The sequence below is a fragment of the Bos indicus x Bos taurus genome, chromosome 4 (assembly GCF_003369695.1).
Source record: "Bos indicus x Bos taurus breed Angus x Brahman F1 hybrid chromosome 4, Bos_hybrid_MaternalHap_v2.0, whole genome shotgun sequence".
NCBI classification, from domain to species: domain Eukaryota; kingdom Metazoa; phylum Chordata; class Mammalia; order Artiodactyla; family Bovidae; genus Bos; species Bos indicus x Bos taurus.
The window spans coordinates 93,307,739-93,327,124 of NC_040079.1; the positions used below are offsets into that span (position 1 = coordinate 93,307,739).

Below are 19,386 nucleotides of genomic sequence, written 5' to 3' on the forward strand. Positions count from 1 at the left end.
CCCTTCTAAACTGTCCACCAGCTGCCTACTAAAATCACTATTTCACTGATGCATAGCCCTTTTAAACTTTGAATGCACAAGATGGAAGTCTTACTCTTGCCTCCAAATCCTGTGTACCTTTTATAAGTCTTTTCTTCATTCCCGTAATGACCACCCAGCAAATGTTTTAAATCTTAAGTCCTTTTAAAAGGCTTACAATAAGACTGTGGGTGATGTGGCGTTGTTTAACCTCTCTGGCCTTCATTCCATGTCATCACTGTACTCCAACCACACAGGCTTTTCCAAAGTGCCATTTCTCTCCACTATAGGATTATCTCGTACGCTTTTTTTCATCTGCTTAGAATGATTTGCATTATACTCTTGGCTAAATTATATTTGTCCCTCATATCTCACTTCCTCAGAAATACTTCCTTCTCTAAAAGCCCCCTCATAATTCCCTATCAGTGTAGGTAGGTACTGTATTCCTTCTTAAATTTACCATATTTTAACATGAAAGTTTGATTGTTGGATTAACTTGCTCGATGCCTTTTTCCCCTAACAGAATCCCAAGCCCTAGAGGACAGGGGCCATTTCTTCATTTCTGTATTCTGTATCACTGTGTACTTACTGGTTTTCACAGTGCCTGCCATATAGCATATACCAATCAGATAATCAATTTTAATGCACAGTTCAGTTGAGTTCAGTCATTCAGTAGTGTGTGACTCTTTGCAACCCCATGGACTGCAGCACACCAGGCCTCCCTGTCCATCACCAACTCCTGGGGTTTACTCAGACTCATGTCCATTGAGTTGGTGATGCCATCCAGCCATCTTATCCTCTGTTGTCCCCTTCTCCTTCTCTTTCAATCTTTCCTAGCATCATGGTCTTTTCCAATGAGTCAGTTGTTCGCATCAGGTGGCCAAAAGATTGGAGTTTCAGCTTCAGGATCTGTCCTTCCAATGAATATTCAGGACTGATTTCCTTTAGGATGGACTGGTTTGATCTCCTTGTAGTCCAAGGACCTCTCAAGAGTCTTCCAACACCACAGTTCAAAAGCATCAATTCTTTGGCTCTCAGCTTTCTTTATAGTCCAACTCTCACATCCATACATGACTACTGGAAAAACCATAGTTTTGACTAGATGGACCTTTGTTGGCAAAGTAATGTCTCTGCTTTTTAATATGCTGTCTACGTTGGTCATAACTTTTCTTTCAAGGAGTAAGCATCTTTTAATTTCATGGTTGCAGTCACCATCTGCAGTGATTTGGGAGCCCAAAAAAATAAAGTCTGACACTGTTTCCACTGTTTCCCCATCTATTTGCCATGAAGTGATGAGACCAGATGCACCAATCTTAGTTTTCTAAATGTTGAGTTTTAAGCCAACTTTTTCACTCTGCTCTTTCACTTTCATCAAGAGGCTCTTTAGTTCTTCTTCACTTTCTGCCATAAGGAGTGGTGTCATCTGCATATCTGAGGTTATTGATATTTCTTCCTGCAGTCTTGATTCCAGCTTGTGCTTCATCCAGCCCAGTGTTTCTCATGGTGTACTCTGCATATAAGTTAAATAAGCAGGGTGACAGTATACAGCCTTGATGTGCTCCTTTCCTGATTTGGAACCAGGTGTTGTTCCGTGTCCAGTTCTAACTGTTGCTTCCTGACCTGCATACAGGTTTCTCAAGAGGCAGGTCAAATGGTCTGGTATTCCCATCTTTAAGAATTTTCGACAGTTTGTCATGATCCAGGCTTTGGCATAGTCAATAAAGCAGAAATAGATGTTTTTCTGAAACTCTCTTGCTTTATCGATGGTCCAACGGATGTTGGCAATTTGATCTCTGATTCCTCTGCCTTTTCTAAATCCAGCCTGAACATCTGGAAGTTCATGGTTCACATACTGTTGAAGCCTGGCTTGGAGAATTTTGAGCATTACTTGACTAGCATGTAAGATGAGTGCCATTGTACATTAGTTTCAGCATTCTTTGTCATTGCCTTTCTTTGAGATTGGAATAAAAACTGACCTTTTCCAGTCCTGTGGCCACTGCTGAGTTTTCCAAATTTTCTGGCATATTGAGTGCAGCACTTTCACAGCATCATTTTTTAGATTTGAAATACCTCACCTGGAATTCCATCACCTCCACTAGCTTTGTTGGTAGTGATGCTTCCTAAGGCCCACTTGACTTCACATTCCAGGATGTCTGACTCTAGGTGAGTTGATCACACCATTGTGATTATCTGGGTCATGAAGATCTTTTTTGTACAGTTCTTCTGTGTATTCTTGGCACCTCTTCTTAGTATCTTCTGCCTCTGTTGGGTCCATACCATTTCTGTCCTTTATTGTGCCCATCTTTACATGAAATGTTCCCTTGGTATCTCTAGTTTTCTTGAAGAGCATTCTGCTGCTGCGACTGCTAAATCACTTCAGTTGTGTCCAACTCTGGGCGACCCCGTAGACGTCAGCCCACCAGGCTCCCCCGCCCCTGGGATTCTCCAGGCAAGAACACTGGAGTGGGTTGCCATTTCCTTCTCCAGTGCATGAAAGTGAAAAGTGAAAGTGAAGTCGCTCAGTCGTGTCCGAGTCTTCGCAACCCCATGGACCGCAGCCCACCAGGCTCCTCCATCCATGGGATTTTCCAGGCAAGAGTACTGGAGTGGGATGCCATTGCTTTCTCCAGGAAGAAAACTCTAGTCTTTCCCATTCTGTTTTCCTCTTATTTCTTTGCACTGATCACTGAGGAAGGCTTTCTTATCTCTCCTTGCTATTCTTTGGAAATCTGCATTCAGATATATATGTCTTTCCTTTTCTCCTTTGCTTTTCATTTCTCTTCTTTTCACAGCTATTTGTAAGGCCTCTTCAGACAGCCATTTTGCTTTTTTACATTTCTTCTTCTTGGGACTAGTCTTGATCCCTGTCTCCTATACAATGTCTTGAATTTCTGTCCATATTTCTTCAGACACTCTATCAGATCTAATCCCTCGAATCTTTGTGTCACTTTAGGTCATAGCTGAATGGTCTAGTGGTTTTCCCTACTTTCTTCAATTTAAGTCTGAATTTGACGATAAGGAGTTCGTGATCTGAGAGGAAACCTATTTGACCTTGCTGGCTATGGGGCACATGCTACTGCTACTCTTTAAAGATTAAACTGACTTTTAGGAGACAGGAATGACGATCAGTCTTGTTACATGGGTTTAAAATGTGTTTAAAATAAGTAGGGTTGTTTAAAGAAAAAGCAAATACATTTTGCCATAGATTGATCTTTTAGGCCAATATTTCATTTCTTTTTGCTTGTGTCTAATTGAGTGAGTGTAATTGTAGAGCTCTGTGGTCAGTTTGTTTTTCTCTTAACTTGATAGTTCTTTATCACTTTCCTTTGTTGATAATTAAATCTAGGTTTTCCCAAAAGGCACTTTGTTCAGATTAAATAACAGACTAGAAAGTTCTTAGTTCTTTCCTTTATATGAATCCTTTGTATGAGTTGTACAAATCACAGCATTTGACTGAGATATTGCTATTTAATTGCCTCTGCTGTCTCCCATTACCACGTTTTATGGACATAAAGATTCATGGCCTCAGTGACTCTGTAACTTTTAAATCTTCATATTTGACAGCTTATGCTTGTGTTAAAGTATATGAAAATTGCCACATAATTTATAATATTTGCAATATTTTGCTCTCACTAAAACTGTATAGGAATTATTGAGTCGTATGACTAACCAAGGACTTCCCTGGTGGTTCAGATGATTAAGAATCTGCCTGCAATGCAGGAGACCCGGTTTCAATCCCTGGGTCAGGAAGATCCCCTGGAGAAGGACATGGCTACCCACTCCAGTATTCTTGCCTGGTGAATCCCATGGACAGAGGAGCCTGGTGGGCTGTATAGTCCATGAGGTTGCAGAGTCATACATGACTGAGCAACTAAACACACAGACACACACACATATACACGACTAACCAAACTCTTTCATGAGGCAAATTAGGAGATCAAAATAGTTTTCAGAGAGACATAACGACTGTTTGCCTTAACTAATATGAAGCAGTAAACTTATTCAAAAAGGTTACCCATATGTGTTTTACTCCTTTGAAAATAAACTTTCAATAAAGCACTTTTTTGTTTGTCAATTTTATCATTTCAGAATACATTTAAAAATTTGAGCATGTGTGGTCAGATACATAATTTGAGAGAAGAAATTACATAAATAAATATAATTTTTAAAAAGTTAGAGATTAAAGCTAATCCAGAATAAGCAATTTTCTAATTTGAGACTGGGAGATGTCTTAAAAGACATTTCAAAAAGTTTTTGGAGCCTCCATTAGTGCCTTTTAGAAATATTAATTGATCATGGGGTAAAAGTTGTCAAAGACTTGTAAAACTTATAGAAGTAGAATTTATATAAAATATTTCTCTAAAGGAAAGCAAAGTGAAGGCTCTCGTCTGTGAACTTATACCAGAAAATGGCACAGATAAATTAGAAATCTGGAAAGGAATAAATAAATTGGTCCTTTACTTAGAAAAGTGAAACATCCTGTTAAACTTGTGGCTATTTAGCCTTTCTAGTATTCATAAGAAATTCTGTTTCATAACTCTAGATATCACAAGCATAGAGGACTGAAGATTAAACAAGTAGACTATTGTCTAAGTTTGAAAGTGAAAGTGAAGTCGTTCAGTCATGTCCTGCTCTTTGCGACACCATGGACTGTAGCCCGCCAGGCTCCTCTTTCCATGGGATTCTTCAGGCAAGACTACTGGAGTGGGTTGCCATTTCCTTCTCCAGGAGATCTTCCCAACCCAGGGATTGAACCCCAGTCTCCTACATTGTAGGCAAACGTTTTACCATCTGAGCCACTTAGTTTCTTGATTTGCATCATTTAATTTTTTCAAAGTCATGCCATATTTAAGACAGTGACCTTGAGAAGATAAGAGTATTTTTGCATAGAGATAAATCTTTTATCTCTTTTAACTAATTTCCACTCACATACGAAAAGTTCCTAAAGAGCTGTAGTATATTAGGAGAGGTGGAAGACACAGAATTACTTAAAGAATGGTATGTGATAAATGCCATAAATACAAAGCATGAGTGTATTTTAAATATATAAGTGAATAGTGTTCATCAGAACAATCAGGGTTTATTTAATTAGAAAATTAATTCTGTAGTCAGTCCTAGAAGGAGAGCCAGAATCTTGATAGACGTGTAAACAGCTGCAGAGAATGGGAAGGTATAGTCAAAGAATATTAAGTAATTGTATTACCATAAATGTTATTTTATTTTTATTATCTTGTATTAGAAATTTCAAACAGACAGGTATAGCAAGTTAATACAATAGACATTTATGCGCCAACAAACCAGATTTGAGCAGTGTTAACATTTTGCTGTAGTTGCTCTAGCCCTCCCTCAAAGGCAGTCACTGTTCTGATTGTTTTCTTTTTTTGTTTTTATACTTTTAATATAGATGTAGGAGTCCATAAATACATATACTGCCATGTTTTGCCTTTTAAAAATGGATATAAATGCTAACTTGATCAAATCAGTCGCTCAGTCGTGTCCGACTCCTTGCGACCCCAGGAATCGCAGCACGCCAGGCCTCCCTGTCCATCACCACCTCCCGGAGTTCACTCAGACTCATGTCCATCGAGTCAGTGATGCCATCCAGCCATCTCATCCTCTGTCGTCCCCTTCTCCTCTTGCCCCCAATCCCTCCCAGCATCAGAGTCTTTTCCAGTGAGTCAACTCTTCGCATGAGGTGGCCAACGTACTGGAGTTTCAGCTTTAGCATCATTCCTTCCAATGAACACCCAGGACTGATCTCCTTCAGAATGGACTGGTTGGATCTCCTTGCAGTCCAGGGGACTCTCAAGAGTCTTTTCCAACACCACAGTTCAAAAGCATCAATTCTTCGGTGCTCAGCCTTCTTCACAGTCCAACTCTCACATCCATACATGACCACTGGAAAAACCATAGCCTTGACTAGACGAACCTTTGTTGGCAAAGTAATGTCTCTGCTTTTGAATATGCTATCTAGGTTGGTCATAACTTTCCTTCCAAGGAGTACGCGTCTTTTAATTTCATGGCTGCAGTCACCATCTGCAGTGATTTTGGAGCCCAGAAAAATAAAGTCTGATACTGTTTCCACTGTTTGCTCATCTATTTCCCATGAAGTGATGGGACCGGATACCATGATCTTCGTTTTCTGAATGTTGAGCTTTAAGCCAACTTTTTCACTCTCCACTTTCACCTTCATCAAGAGGCTTTTTAGTTCCTCTTCACTTTCTTCCATAAGGATGGTGTCATCTGCATATCTGAGGTTATTGATACTTCTTCTGGCAATCTTGATTCTGCTTATTAGAGGTATACTTTTGCTTTTTTTTTCGCTCAACTGTACTTTAGCTAATTGTGCCCATGTATCTAAGTTGATATAGATGGCTTCATCTTATTCAACTGATGTATGCTAGCTCATCTTTTTGTAAATCATGTCATTTACCAAATTTACTTTTATCTATACCTTACCTTTCTTCAGTAACAGCATTGAGTTAGGAAATTTACACTGTGCTATTGATTTGAGAAGTATATGAGATTAAATTTGTTTTTGTGTTTTAAAATTTTTGTCCAGGAAATCCTTGCACGTGGAGTTCTTCTTCCATTGATAAATCAACTCAGTGACCCTGATTATATTAATCAATATATCATATGGATGGTATGTACTTTCTAAAATGCAGCTCTTGTTTTTAAAACAGTTTTTTAAAAGGTATAAATATGATTTGGAGGTCAGGATGATTAAGCAATAATTTATTAAAGAAATTAAGTAAAAATATATCTCAAGGTAATCTTTTATATTTTCAATGTTTCTGTTAGCTTATGTGTTGAATGTACTAGCCAGATTTCCCTTAAGGAAGTAGGTTGATAAGATAATCTTCCTTACAGTGTTCCTGCTGTTTCTACTTATTTAAATTTAAAAAAGGATGTTTTCTTATCTGTGTGTATAGATGATAAGTACTTCTTAAAACTGCTGTTTGATTTCAAATTAATCTGAACTACTTAAATAGCATGCAATTTAAATTTTATGCTAAATAGTAGAGAAAAATATGAAGGAAAGAACATTAGATTGAGAATAAGATCTAAGTTCTAGATACGTTTCTATAAGTCGCTTAGTATGTCACTAAGTTAGATAACTCATAGTTTTGTCATTCATCAGGTATATCAAAGGGTTAGTGGTTATTAAGTTTGCTAGTTCTAATTTTTTTCTGATTATATATGCTTTTCCTCAGTAAATTAATGGTTGAGGAAGAATGTGTTAAATGGGCTATTGCTGGGAATTACTTTGATGGGTACCTAAGTCTTTGATTCCTTTTTGTGAATCTGAAATTTCTCTCCCACATTGTCTTCTTTTACTCAGTCTAGCTTTTCTAGGAAGGAAGTATTTGATTGTTCTTTGTTTACAATCATATCCATTATTAGACGTGCCATTTTTCATTGTTGTAACTATTACAGTGTTTGTCTCTCGCATCGGATTATGGGTCCCCTATAGGCAGAAATTGTCTTCCTAGCCTTGGTTCCTAGAATCTTTCATGGAGTTCACAGAACTTAATTTTTCATTTCCTTTGTCAGCTTATTTAGATCCTGCTAGGCTGTACCTAGAGCTTTAAAAATTTGCATATCCCCATAACTAAAAAAAAAAAAGCCTTTGGTTAGGAATTCCGTTCTTGAAATTTATCGTAAAGTGCTGATAAACAAGGTTATAACAATCCAATTTAAGACTACTAATGGCAATCTTGCTAATAATCCTTAAAAAAATGAAAGCAATATAAGTGTTCAGCATAGAGGCACAATTGCACTCATTTCACATGCTAGCAAGGTTAATGCTCAAAATCCTTCAGGCTAGGCTTCAACAGTACATGAACCGAGAACCTCCAGATATACGAGGAGGATTTAGAAAAGGCAGAGGAACCAGAGATCAAATTGCCAACTTCCGTTAGATCATAGAAAAAGCAAGGGAATTCTAGAAAAACATCTACTTCTGCTTCATTGATTATGCTAAAGCCTCTGACTGTGGATCACAACAAACTGTGGAAAATTCAAGAGTTGGAAATACCAGACCACCTTACTTGTCTCCTGAGAAACCTGTATGCAGATCAAGAAGCAACAGTTAGAACCGATCATGGAACAACAGACTGGTTCAAAATTGGGAAAGGAGTATATCAAGGCTGTACATTGTTATCTTGCTTATTTAATGTACATGCAAAGTATATCATGCAAAATGCTGAGCTGAATGCAGCTCAAGCTGGAATTTAGATTGCCCGAAGAAATATCAGTAACCTCAGATACGCAGATGACACCACCATTATGGCCGACAGTGAAGAGGAACTGAAGAGTCTTTTGATGAAAGAGGAGAGTGAAAACCCTGGCTTGAAACTCAGCATTCAAAAAACTAAGATCATGGCATCCGGTCCTGTCACTTCACGGCAGATAGATGGGGAAACAATGGAAACAGTGACACACTTTATTTACTTGGGCTCCAAAATCACTGTGGACGGTGACTGCAGCCATGACACTAAAAGACATTTGCTCCTTGGAAGAAAAGCTGTGACAAACCTAGACAGCATATTAAAAAGTAGAAATATCAATTTGCTAACAAAAGTCTGTCTGGTCAAAGCTGGTTTTTCCAGTAGTCATGTACAGATGTGCTAATTGGACTGTAAAGAAAGCTGAGCGCCGAAGAACTGATGCTTTTGAACTGTGGTGTTGGAGAAGACTCATGAGAGTCCCCTGGACAGCAAGGAGATCCAACCAGTCAATCCTAAAGGAAATCAGTCCTGAATATTCATTAGAAGGACTGATGCTGAAGCTGAAGCTCCCATACTTTGGCCGCCTGTGAAGAGCTGACTCACTGGAAAAACACTGATGCTGGGAAAGATTGAGGGCAGGAGGATAAGGGAACGACAGAATGAGATGGTTGGATGGCGTCACCAACTCAGTGGACATGAGTTTGAGCAAACTCTGGGAGATAGTGACGGACAAGGAAGGCTATTGTGTGCTGCAGTCCATGGGGTCGCAGAGTCGGACAGGACCGAGCAACTGAACAATAAAATAGAGGAATAGTTTAGGAATATTGATACAATAAATACTATTTATACTATGATGGTAGTATGTCTTTATGAATATGAAAAGATGTGTTTTTTTTTTTATGTGAAAAGGACAACTAAAAATGATGTGTGTGTAGATATCTGTTCCTTTAAAAATAAATATATAAGTAAGTATATATTTATGAGTGACTGTGATTCTGATAAGTTGTATACTGACTGAAATGTTAATAGAGAGGTCAGTCAATTCAGTTGCTGAGTCCTGTCTGACTCTTTGCGACCCCATGGACTGCAGCACGCCAGGCTTCCCTGTCCATTACCAACTTGCAGAGCTTGCTCAAACTCATGTACATTGAGTTGGTGATGGCATCCAACCATCTCATCCTCTGTTGTAGTAGAGATGTAGGATCCTGAAAATTTTAAGTTTTCTCTTTTGTTTATTTCACTTTACTACAAGTATTGGTTATGTCATAAGTGATTTTTTAAGAAGTAGGATAAAGGTAAAATTTTAAAACGTTTAAGTGGTAAAGTAAGAGTAAATATCTTTAAAAAGATTTTTTTTGTAACACAAAAATGAATATCATATACTAACCTTAAAAAATCAGTTTACAGTACTGTATAATCTTACCTATAGTACAGAACAGGATGCAAGTTTACTGGAATATTATGGTTATCTCTCACTCAAGGGATTAGGAATTATTTTTATTTCTATTTTTCTTTAGTTTTCAATTTTTATTTTGCTGAGCGTATATTAAGTATATAATTAGTTACATGGTAAAAACATTTTTGAGGGACTTAACACATACTCAGAACAGAATTCAAGCCACCAGATTTTTACTTGTTCTCTGCATAGTTGGGCTGGTACTGTTATTATGTATCATGGTTGGGGTCTTTTTTATTTAAAACAGTGATTGAGCACTATTGTGCTTTGCTGTAAAATATCAGAAAATATATTTAAAAGAAAAAGATATCAATAAAGGATCTTTAGCTTGCTTTGTTGTCTGGTTTATTCTCTTGACATTATTTATGTGGAAAACCCTTTGCACATAGGTATTATAAAATTGGCTCAGTTCTTACTCTTTCTGCCAGGTAAATTCCATATTAATGATAGCTAATTGTATAGTTTATTTTTATTTGAAAGGAAAAGGTTAGAGCAGTGTAGTAGTAACATATATCCTCCAAATAAAATGTTCATATTACCTAACAGAAGTTTCAAGTTTTTAAGTCATTTCTAAAGATAGTATCTGCCAATTTGCATTATTTATCTCAAAATATATATATTATATCTTTTGGGGACAAACTAGTTAATTGTAAACTCTTCTCTCTGACTGTGAAATAGTTTACTTAATTGGTTTATATTGTTATCTCCTGCTGCTGCTGCTGCTGCTAAGTCGCTTCAGTCGTGTCCGACTCTGTGCGACCCCATAGACGTTAGCCCACCAGGCTCCGCTGTCCCTGGGATTCTCCAGGCAAGAACACTGGAGTGGGTTGCCATTTCCTTCTCCAATGCATGAAAGTGAAAAGTGAAAGTGAAGTCGCTCAGTCGTATCCGACTCTTCGCGACCCCATGGACTATAGCCTACGAGGCTCCTCCGTCCATGGGATTTTCCAGGCAAGAGTACTGGGAGTGGGTTGCCATTGCCTTCTCCGATTGTTATCTCCTACTAGAGCAGCTTAGTGAACAGCTGTTTACTTGTTTCTTAATGTATTCTTAGAAAAATCAGGTCTTTAATGACTTACTTCTTTTATTATTGAAGTAAAATTTATACAAAGTGAGAGATATCGCCAACTAGTTATCTGAAGTTCTGTTATAATTTTGTACTTCTCCTTGCACTGTTTGAGAATGTGAAGACCAAATTTGGTCTCCCCACATTCTGATAGATATTTGGCATTTTCATTTTGTTATGGTTAACTTGCACATCCTTGATGATTAATGATTTTGAACATTTTTTCATGTGCTTATTGCCCCCCTGCCTCTTTTCCCCACAGTTCTGAACTTTGGCAATCACCAGTACTTGGACTCCTATTTAGAATGGACAACCAAGTTGGCTACCTTTTCATAGTTCCCTTTACTGTTTTATTTGGCTTAAATTCATTGACAGTCATAGTCATTAGATCCTTTACAACATTCTCAACTACCTTTCCTCTCTCTCTCAGTTTATTATTGGCTTGGTAAAACCACATTATGGTTAAATCCAACTTAATGTTTTACTCCATTCTTATTCTTAAATAGCAAGTGGCTGGAAAAGAAAGATGAAATAACAGTTATTCATGTTGTTACAGTGATTCTGTTAAATTTATGTCAGAGAATGCCGCTCTTAATGTTTAAAATTCTCCAATCACTTTTCATTCCATTCACAGAGAAAGCCAAACCATTTACTAAACCCTGTCACGTTTGCTTTTCCATTAGCACTCATCTCCCTTGCCCTTCTGCATTTCTTTGGTTTAGCTCTAGTCACCATGGCTTCCTTGCTGTCATCAGACATTCTGAGTGTACTCTTTACTTCACAGTGTGCTATATATCTTACTGTGTTAGTAGTCTCTGACCCAGGAGAAGTTAAGTACCATGAGTAGAGAGATTTTCATTTTGTTTGAGGACAGTTGTGCCTGGCCCATGATAGGTACTCAAGATTCTGTTTTCACTTAAGTGAGTCTCCCTCCCATCAGTGTTTTAAACTTTTTTTCAGATCCGTGATTCTAATTGCAACTATGAGGCCTTTATGAACATTATTAAATTGAGTGACAATATTGGAGAGCTCGAAGCAGTCAGAGATAAAGCAGCAGAAGAATTACAGTATCTTCGATCTCTAGATACAGCTGGTGATGGTAAGTAATTTATTTAAGAATAAGAATGTTTTACTTCTTTAACAATTACTATATATTCAAACAAAACTTTAATTTACATAAAGGTCATTTTATGTTATTAGTGGTTTTCACCTTAACTGAATCTGACTTTTATTATGCTAATATGTTCTGAGAATAAAGCACAATAGTTTTCTGAATGTGAGACTCTTATTATTGCAGTTATCGCTAAAGATAATTGGCATAGTTTAATTTTAATTAAATAATTTCACTATAAAATTTCCAGTTATTTATTTTTTAAATAAATAATTGCTGTGTTCATTGGTTATTATGTTAAATTATAGTAAGTGTATGTTTAAAGTATTTCACAAGTAACACTGCCACTTTACCTCATAATCAATTTGTTTATTCTTAGATATCAACACCATCAAAAATCAAATAAATAGCTTATTATTTGTGAAGAAAGTATGTGACTCAAGAATACAACGGTTGCAGTCTGGCAAAGTGAGTAAAATACTCTTGAATTAATATTTAACTATAGATAATTTCTCTTCATTAAAATATCCAGCAAATGACAAAAGGTTGAGTATTAACCAGTGTGGCATTTTACAGAAGAACTAAAAATTTCGAAAAAATTTATATTATACAAGGTAGTGTAAGTATTTATTAAAACAAGCTAATGAGATTCAAATATTGCATGAAAAGTCAAATTTTTTTCTTGATTTATGTATTTATCTACTCATGTGACATTTATTTAAAATTCAACATTTATTGAATTATGTACATCGGACACCATTTAGATGGATCTAACAGACGGAAATCTCTCTCATGAAGCTTACATTTTAGTTGCAGAATCAGAAAATAAACCAATATATAAATTGATATATTATGTAAAAAATGTAAAAGTAAGTAAAATGTGAAAAAATAAAATGTAAAAAAAAAAAAAACCTAAAATGTGAAAGAAAATCAGTAAAGTAGGGTGGTAGAGAATGTCAAAGTGGTTTAGATAGATGCTGAGAGATCTGGTGACATTTAAACATAGAGAGATCTGAATAATATGAGCGAATCCTGTGGAATTTTTTTTTTCTTTAATCTTTAATGCAAAGGTAAGAGCAAATGTGAAGTCCCTGGAATAGGAAAGTGCCTGGTGAGTTAGAGGAGGTCATTGTGAGTGGTATGGAATGTATGATAGGATTTGTAGTAGGAGTGAGATTAGAAACCTTAGGGGTTAGATCATACATGGTTTTACCTTCCATAGTAAGATTTTTAAAAATCTGAGTGTGATAGAAATCCATTGGAGATTTTCCCTGGTAAGTGACATAATCTGACTTATGAGGTAAAATGATTACTTGGGCTCTGTGATGAGTAGATTGTGGTGGAGTGGTGGAATGGAAACTAACAGATCGTTTACATGACTCTTGTTTTTGTTTAGTAAGAGATGTCTGGGGGGATTCATGTGAGAAGTTAATTAGAGACAGTATTTGCTAATGTATTAAATATGGGTTGAGAGAGAAAAAAGAACTCAAGGATGATTCCAAAGTTTTTTGGACCAAGCACCTGCATGAATAGTGTTGTTATTCACTAAAATGAATAAAACTGAGGGAGGAGGAAGTTTGGAAGAGAGAATCAGGTTTTGAATGTTTTAGCCTGAGATCCCTGTTTGATGTTAAAGTAGACATTCTAATTGGTAAATTCAAGTTTAAGGGAAATTTCGTGAATGAAATAAACTTTGAGAATCCTCAGGATTATCAGCTGCTTGTTTAAAGTTGAGAGATTGTATGAGATTACTTAAAAGAATGAGTTTAAGAAAGAAGATATCAAAGACTTTGTCCTGAGGCACTTCAGTTACTAGTGTTTAAGACAAAATGAAAGGTCTAGCCAAACAAACTGTAAATGACTGTTGAGATTGAAGGAAAGGAGTGTGATATCCTAGAAGCAAAGTATAGAAAATACTGAAAAAAGTGAGAGATCAGGTGTATTACAGACTACTAATAAGTTGAGTAAGATGAAGATTTAGAATTGACTGTTGGGTTTGCCACAGGGGTATTATTGGTGATCCATGAGAGCATTTTGGTTGAATAGTGGAGAAAAACCCTGATGGGAGTCAGTCAGGAGAAAATGAGAAGAAATGAATTAGAAACAGTCATTATAGGTAGCTGTTTGGATGAGTTTCATTGTAAAAGAGAGCAGAGATTTGGGGCTTTGAAACAAATTTTTTACTACCTTTAGTTTTCAGTGTAGTCACCTTTTTTATGCTGGTTTTCTATTGGAAATTGTTTTGTGACTCTTTGGTCTTGTAATTTTGCAGTGTACTTAAATTCCTTAAGGAATAGAAGACTTAGTTTAAAATTTTGAGTTTAGTTTGCTAGTTTAATTATAACTTAAACATTATTTGAGGCCTACATTTGTCATAAATGTGTGTGCAGGTGTATGTATGTCTGTCTTTGTTCAGTTAACTGTATTTTAAAATGAATTTATATATGCGTGTAAATTCAGAATAGAAGAATAATATGGTTTCACTTGTGATTGTTGTTTCTTTATCTAGTTACCCTACCTAGATCCTAGAGTTAGTGATGCTTGTGTGTTGTGGACTAAATCGCTTCAGTTGTGTTCAACTCTTTGCGAGCCTATGGACCGTAGCCTGTCGGGTTCCTCCGTCCATGGGATTCTCAAGGCAAGAATACTGGAGTAGGTTTCCATGCCCTCCTCCAGGGGATCTTCCCCACCCAGGGACTGAACCCTCCTCTCTTATGTCCCTTGCACTGGCAGGCAGATTCCTTACTGCTGAACCACCAGGGAAGCCCCTGCTGATCCTTAAGCATCATTATTTAAGTCTGTTTGCCTAAATACTTTTTGATACTGAATTCCTTTTAAAATTTAGAAACCTTGTTTGGAAGCTTGTCAACTCTAATTTGAATAGGAAGCTTTACCTTTTTTAAAAGCTCAAGTCATAGCATGTATTCCTTTGGATGAAAATTCAGAATCTTCAGAGATAGAGTTTTTTTAATCATACTGCTCATCTTAAAGTCTTCGAGATGCTTTTTTCTTTTTATTACAAATAAAGTGATAGTGAATACTCTTCTCCATCCCATATCTATATAGATGCTGCTGGACAGAACCAAGAAGTGATAAAATCTGAGGAAGGAAGATTTATATAGGGGAAATCATGTGCTGCTACTAGATTGCTTTGTTGTTGTTCAGTCACTCAGTCGTGTCCAACTCTGTGACCCCATGGACTGCCACACACCAGGTTTCCCTGTCCTTCACCATCTCCTAAAGTTCACTCAAACTCATGTCCATTGAGTCGGTGATTCCATCGAGCCATCTCATCCTCTGTTGTCCCCTTCTTCTCCTGCCTTCTCTCTTTCCCAGCATCAGGGTCTTTTCCAATGAGTTGACTCATTTAATCAGATGGCCAGAATATTGGAGCTTCAGTTTCAACATCAGTCCTTCTAATGAATATTTAGGATTGACTGGTTTGATCTCCTTGCAGTCCAAGGGACTCTCCAGAGTCCTCTCCAACACCACAGTTTGAAAGCATCAGTTCTTTGGCGTTCAGCCTTCTCTATAGTCCAACTTTCACTACTGGAAAAACCATAGCTTTGACTATGTGGACCTTTGTCAACAAGGTGATGTCTCTGCTTTTTAATAGGCCATCTAGGTTTGTCATAGCTTTTCTTTCAAAAAAATTAAATTCTTTTAATTTCATGGCTGCAGTTACCTTCCACAGTGATTTTGGAGCCCAAGAAAATAGTCTGTTTCCATTCTTTTCCCTTCTACTTGCCATGAAGTGATGGGACCGGATGCTGTGATCTTAGTTTTCTGAATGTTGAGTTTTAAACCAGTTTTTTCACTCTCGTCTTTCACCTTCATTAAGAGGCTCTTTAGTTCCTCTTCACTTTCTGCCATTAGGGTGATGTCATCTGCAAGTCTGAGATTACTGATGTTTCTCCAGGAAATCTTGATTTCAGCTTGAGCTTCATCCAGCCCAGCATTTCGCATGATGTCATCTGCATATAAGTTAAATAAGCAAGGTGACAGTGTACAGCCTTGAAATACTCCTTTCCCAATTTTGAACCAGTCTGTTGTCCCATGACTGATTCTCACTGTTACTTCTTTACAACATACAGGTTTCTCAGGAGGCAGGTAGGTGGTCTGGTATTCCCATCTCTTCAAGAATTTTCCACAGTTTGTTGTGATCCACACAGAGGCTTTAGCATAGTCGGTGAAGCAGATGTTTTTCTGGAATTCTCTTGCTTTTTTGATGATCCAACGGATGTTGGCCATTTGATATGGTTCCTCTGCCTTTTCTAAATCCAGCTTATACATCTGGAAGTTCTTGCTTCACATACTGTTGAAGTCCAGCTTGAAGGATTTTGAGCATTACCTTGCTAGTATGTGAAATGAGTGCAATTTGCAATAGATTGCTTTACCCCAGCAATTTCAAATCAGTAATCTATTGTTGTTCTTACGTACTTACATGAAGAGGAGATACTAATTACAAGAGAATTTTTTTCTCCTCTTTTCAAATCATCTTCCTTTTCCTTTATATATCACCTATGCCTAATTTAGTATCTGCCCCTAAATAAGGCAGCCTTATCTAACTTTCAGAAAACCTGTGCATCTTTTTTTGAAAATACAGGTTTGTGAGTATGGATTTGGGAATGCAGAGAAGCTGGTGGAAATCATTTCCAGAAACATTGTTGGTTTTTGTGGAAAGGGCATCAGACTTTGAGGACACTGACTCATTCTAACCAGCTTTGCAATCATAGGCAACATTTCTGATCATCAGCTTTCTTATCTGTTGAGTGGGATTGGTGATGTTTATCCAATAGGATTGCTGTGGAGATTTAATGAAGTGATATGTGTAATGCACCTAGCACAGTGCAGGACGTGTAGATTCTCTAAATTCTGAACCTGTTAAAAACTTTTTTCTCTCTATATAGGTAGTTTCCTTGCTTTGAAGTTTATGTAATTTACCATTTAGGTAGACTGAAAAGAAAAACATTTTCTACAAAGATTATAGAATTTTTACCCAATTAGCAAATCTACTAGTTAGGAATATTTTATTTTTCTCTAATAGGTAGACTTCAACCTGTACTTGAAAATATTGGGGTTTATTCTTCAACATAATATCCCCTTTAGTCCCTATCATGTTCATTTTTGTTTGGAATGGGTAAAAAATAAAGAATACATGAAAATACATTTAGGTTTATTTTTTATTAGAAGAAATGAGTGCTTATTGTACTTTTAATGTATACTTAGTAAGCAGCTCTTAAAATAACTCTAGGAAATTCAGTGAGCTGATACTTTTTTTTGGTAACGCACCTGTACAAGAAGAGAAAACTTTATTCCGTTTTAACTTAATTTTTTACTTCTATGTAAGGATCTTTAACATAGTGAGTGAATAGATGAGATGTTAATCTGCAAAAACTTGTATTTATAGGAGATAAATACTGTGAAACTGGCAGCAAACTTTGGGAAACTTTGCACAGTCCCCCTGGACAGCATTCTTGTAGACAATGTTGCACTACAGTTTTTTATGGGTAGGTAAATACATTTTATAAAAATAATATAACCCTCAAGTTTTTTTATAATTGTATATATTGTTAAATTTTAAATACTTGATATTAGGCATGCCATATATATTTCTCTTCCACTCCTCATTTTCTGAAATACCCCCATGTTTTTTAGAAACCATAGGGATAGAGATTTGTTTGGTTTTAAGGAAATAAATGCTTATTGTAGTTCCAATGTGCATTTGCTAATATGCTTTTAAATAAACCCCAAGAGATTCTACTATGAATTTTAATTATTTGAGAAAGAGACTTTATCAGGAAAGTATGGTATATATAACCTGCTTGTATCATTTTTGTGCATGAACGGGGGAAGGGTCTTATTTTTATACCATTTTATATATAAATGTGTATTGATTTTATTGTTACATCAGAATTGCTTTTATCTAGGGGATGCTCCCAGCAAAACTTCCTGAGTCTTCATATTCATGAACAAAAAGAAATGCATGGCTTATTGAAGAACCCAATCCTTATTTTTAATACATGTAATATAATAGTAATATTATGATTAATAGTTTTTATTGAGAATGGAAGCTGAATGTTGTTGAAGTAGTTTATTTCTGATGAAGCCTTCCCTGGCATCTTTATTCCCAAGAGGTGTTTTCATGAAAAATCAGATGTTTTTTAAAATGCACTTCCATTTCTTTTTTCTGCATAATTGGTCTCTTCAGCTTAACCAGTTTATGATATGACTTTTTTTTTAACCTCCAGCATTTTCTAAACATGTTCAAAATGCAGAGTTTTAAGTATTTGAAACTTTCAAATACTTTCTTTCTTAACTTGTCTTACAGCTGTATGCACTCAAAAATCTGTGACTTTAATATCTCTGTTGTTATGAATTTTGTTTGATAGACTACATGCAGCAAACTGGAGGTCAGGCACATCTCTTCTTTTGGATGACAGTGGAAGGATACCGGGTTACAGCCCAACAGCAGCTAGAAGTTTTATCAAGTCGTCAGAAAGATGGAAAACATCAAACCAACCAAACCAAAGGTCTTTTGAGAGCAGCTGCTGTTGGAATTTATGAACAGTATTTATCAGAAAAGGTGAGGATATACTTTGATTTATTTGAGGATACATTTTCTTTTCTTCTTTGACAGTGTCATTAATAATGGTAGATTATTAATAATTAACATTAATAATACTGGCAAAGAAGATAATAATGATTTGTAGTACTTGTAAATATCCATTGTTCATGCTGCTATGCACAACTGTCTTACATTGCCTTGTTTTATCCTGATAATAGTATTTTGTGTATTATTCTCATTTTATAGGTGAAGAAATTGATTGAATTATAAAACTGAAAAAAAAAAAAAAAAAGAAAGAAAATTGAATTAACCTGTCCAGGGTCATGTGGATACTAAATAACAGAGTTAAGATTCAGGGTCACACAACTTTAAATAATAGGAAGTAAGAGGTAAACCTTGAAAACAGTAACTAAAACAGAGCTGGAGTGGCTATACTAATATTAGATAATAAATTTTAAGACAAAAAACGTTACTAAAGAAACAAGGAACATTTTATAATAGAAAGGTCAATTGATCAGGATGATAAAACAACAAAGCCCACACATACATGGAGAACAAACTGACAGAATTGAGGGAGAAATAGACAATTCAACAGTAATAGTTGGAGACTTCAATACTCCCTCTCAAAAACTGATGAAACAGTTCGATAGAAAAATGACCAAGGATGTACAAGAATTGAACAATACTTTAGACCAATTAGACCAAATACATCTGTAGAATACTTCTCCTAACAACAGTTTTATTTTCAAGCATATACATAGAGCATTCTCCAGGATAGATCATGCTGCTGCTGGTGCTAAGTCGCTTCAGTCGTGTCTGACTCTGTGCGACCCAGTGGACGGCAGCCCACCAGGCTCCTCTGTACCTGGGATTCTCCAGGCAAGAATACTGGAGTGGGTTGCCATTTCCTTCTCCAGTGCATGCATGCATGCA

At 36.4% G+C, this 19,386-nt stretch overlaps 1 protein-coding gene across 3 annotated transcripts in view; it reads left to right on the forward strand.

The window, feature by feature from the left end:
• The window catches only part of SNX13 (sorting nexin 13), a 147,842-nt gene that overhangs the window by 75,755 nt on the left and 52,701 nt on the right, over nt 1-19,386 (forward strand). For all 3 annotated transcript variants that reach the window (XM_027539994.1, XM_027539995.1, XM_027539996.1), the window contains 5 exons: nt 6,581-6,664; nt 11,735-11,873; nt 12,265-12,353; nt 17,296-17,395; nt 18,278-18,471. In XM_027539994.1, the coding sequence (XP_027395795.1) occupies nt 6,581-6,664; nt 11,735-11,873; nt 12,265-12,353; nt 17,296-17,395; nt 18,278-18,471 (606 nt within the window). The remainder of the gene's footprint in view (nt 1-6,580; nt 6,665-11,734; nt 11,874-12,264; nt 12,354-17,295; nt 17,396-18,277; nt 18,472-19,386) is intronic.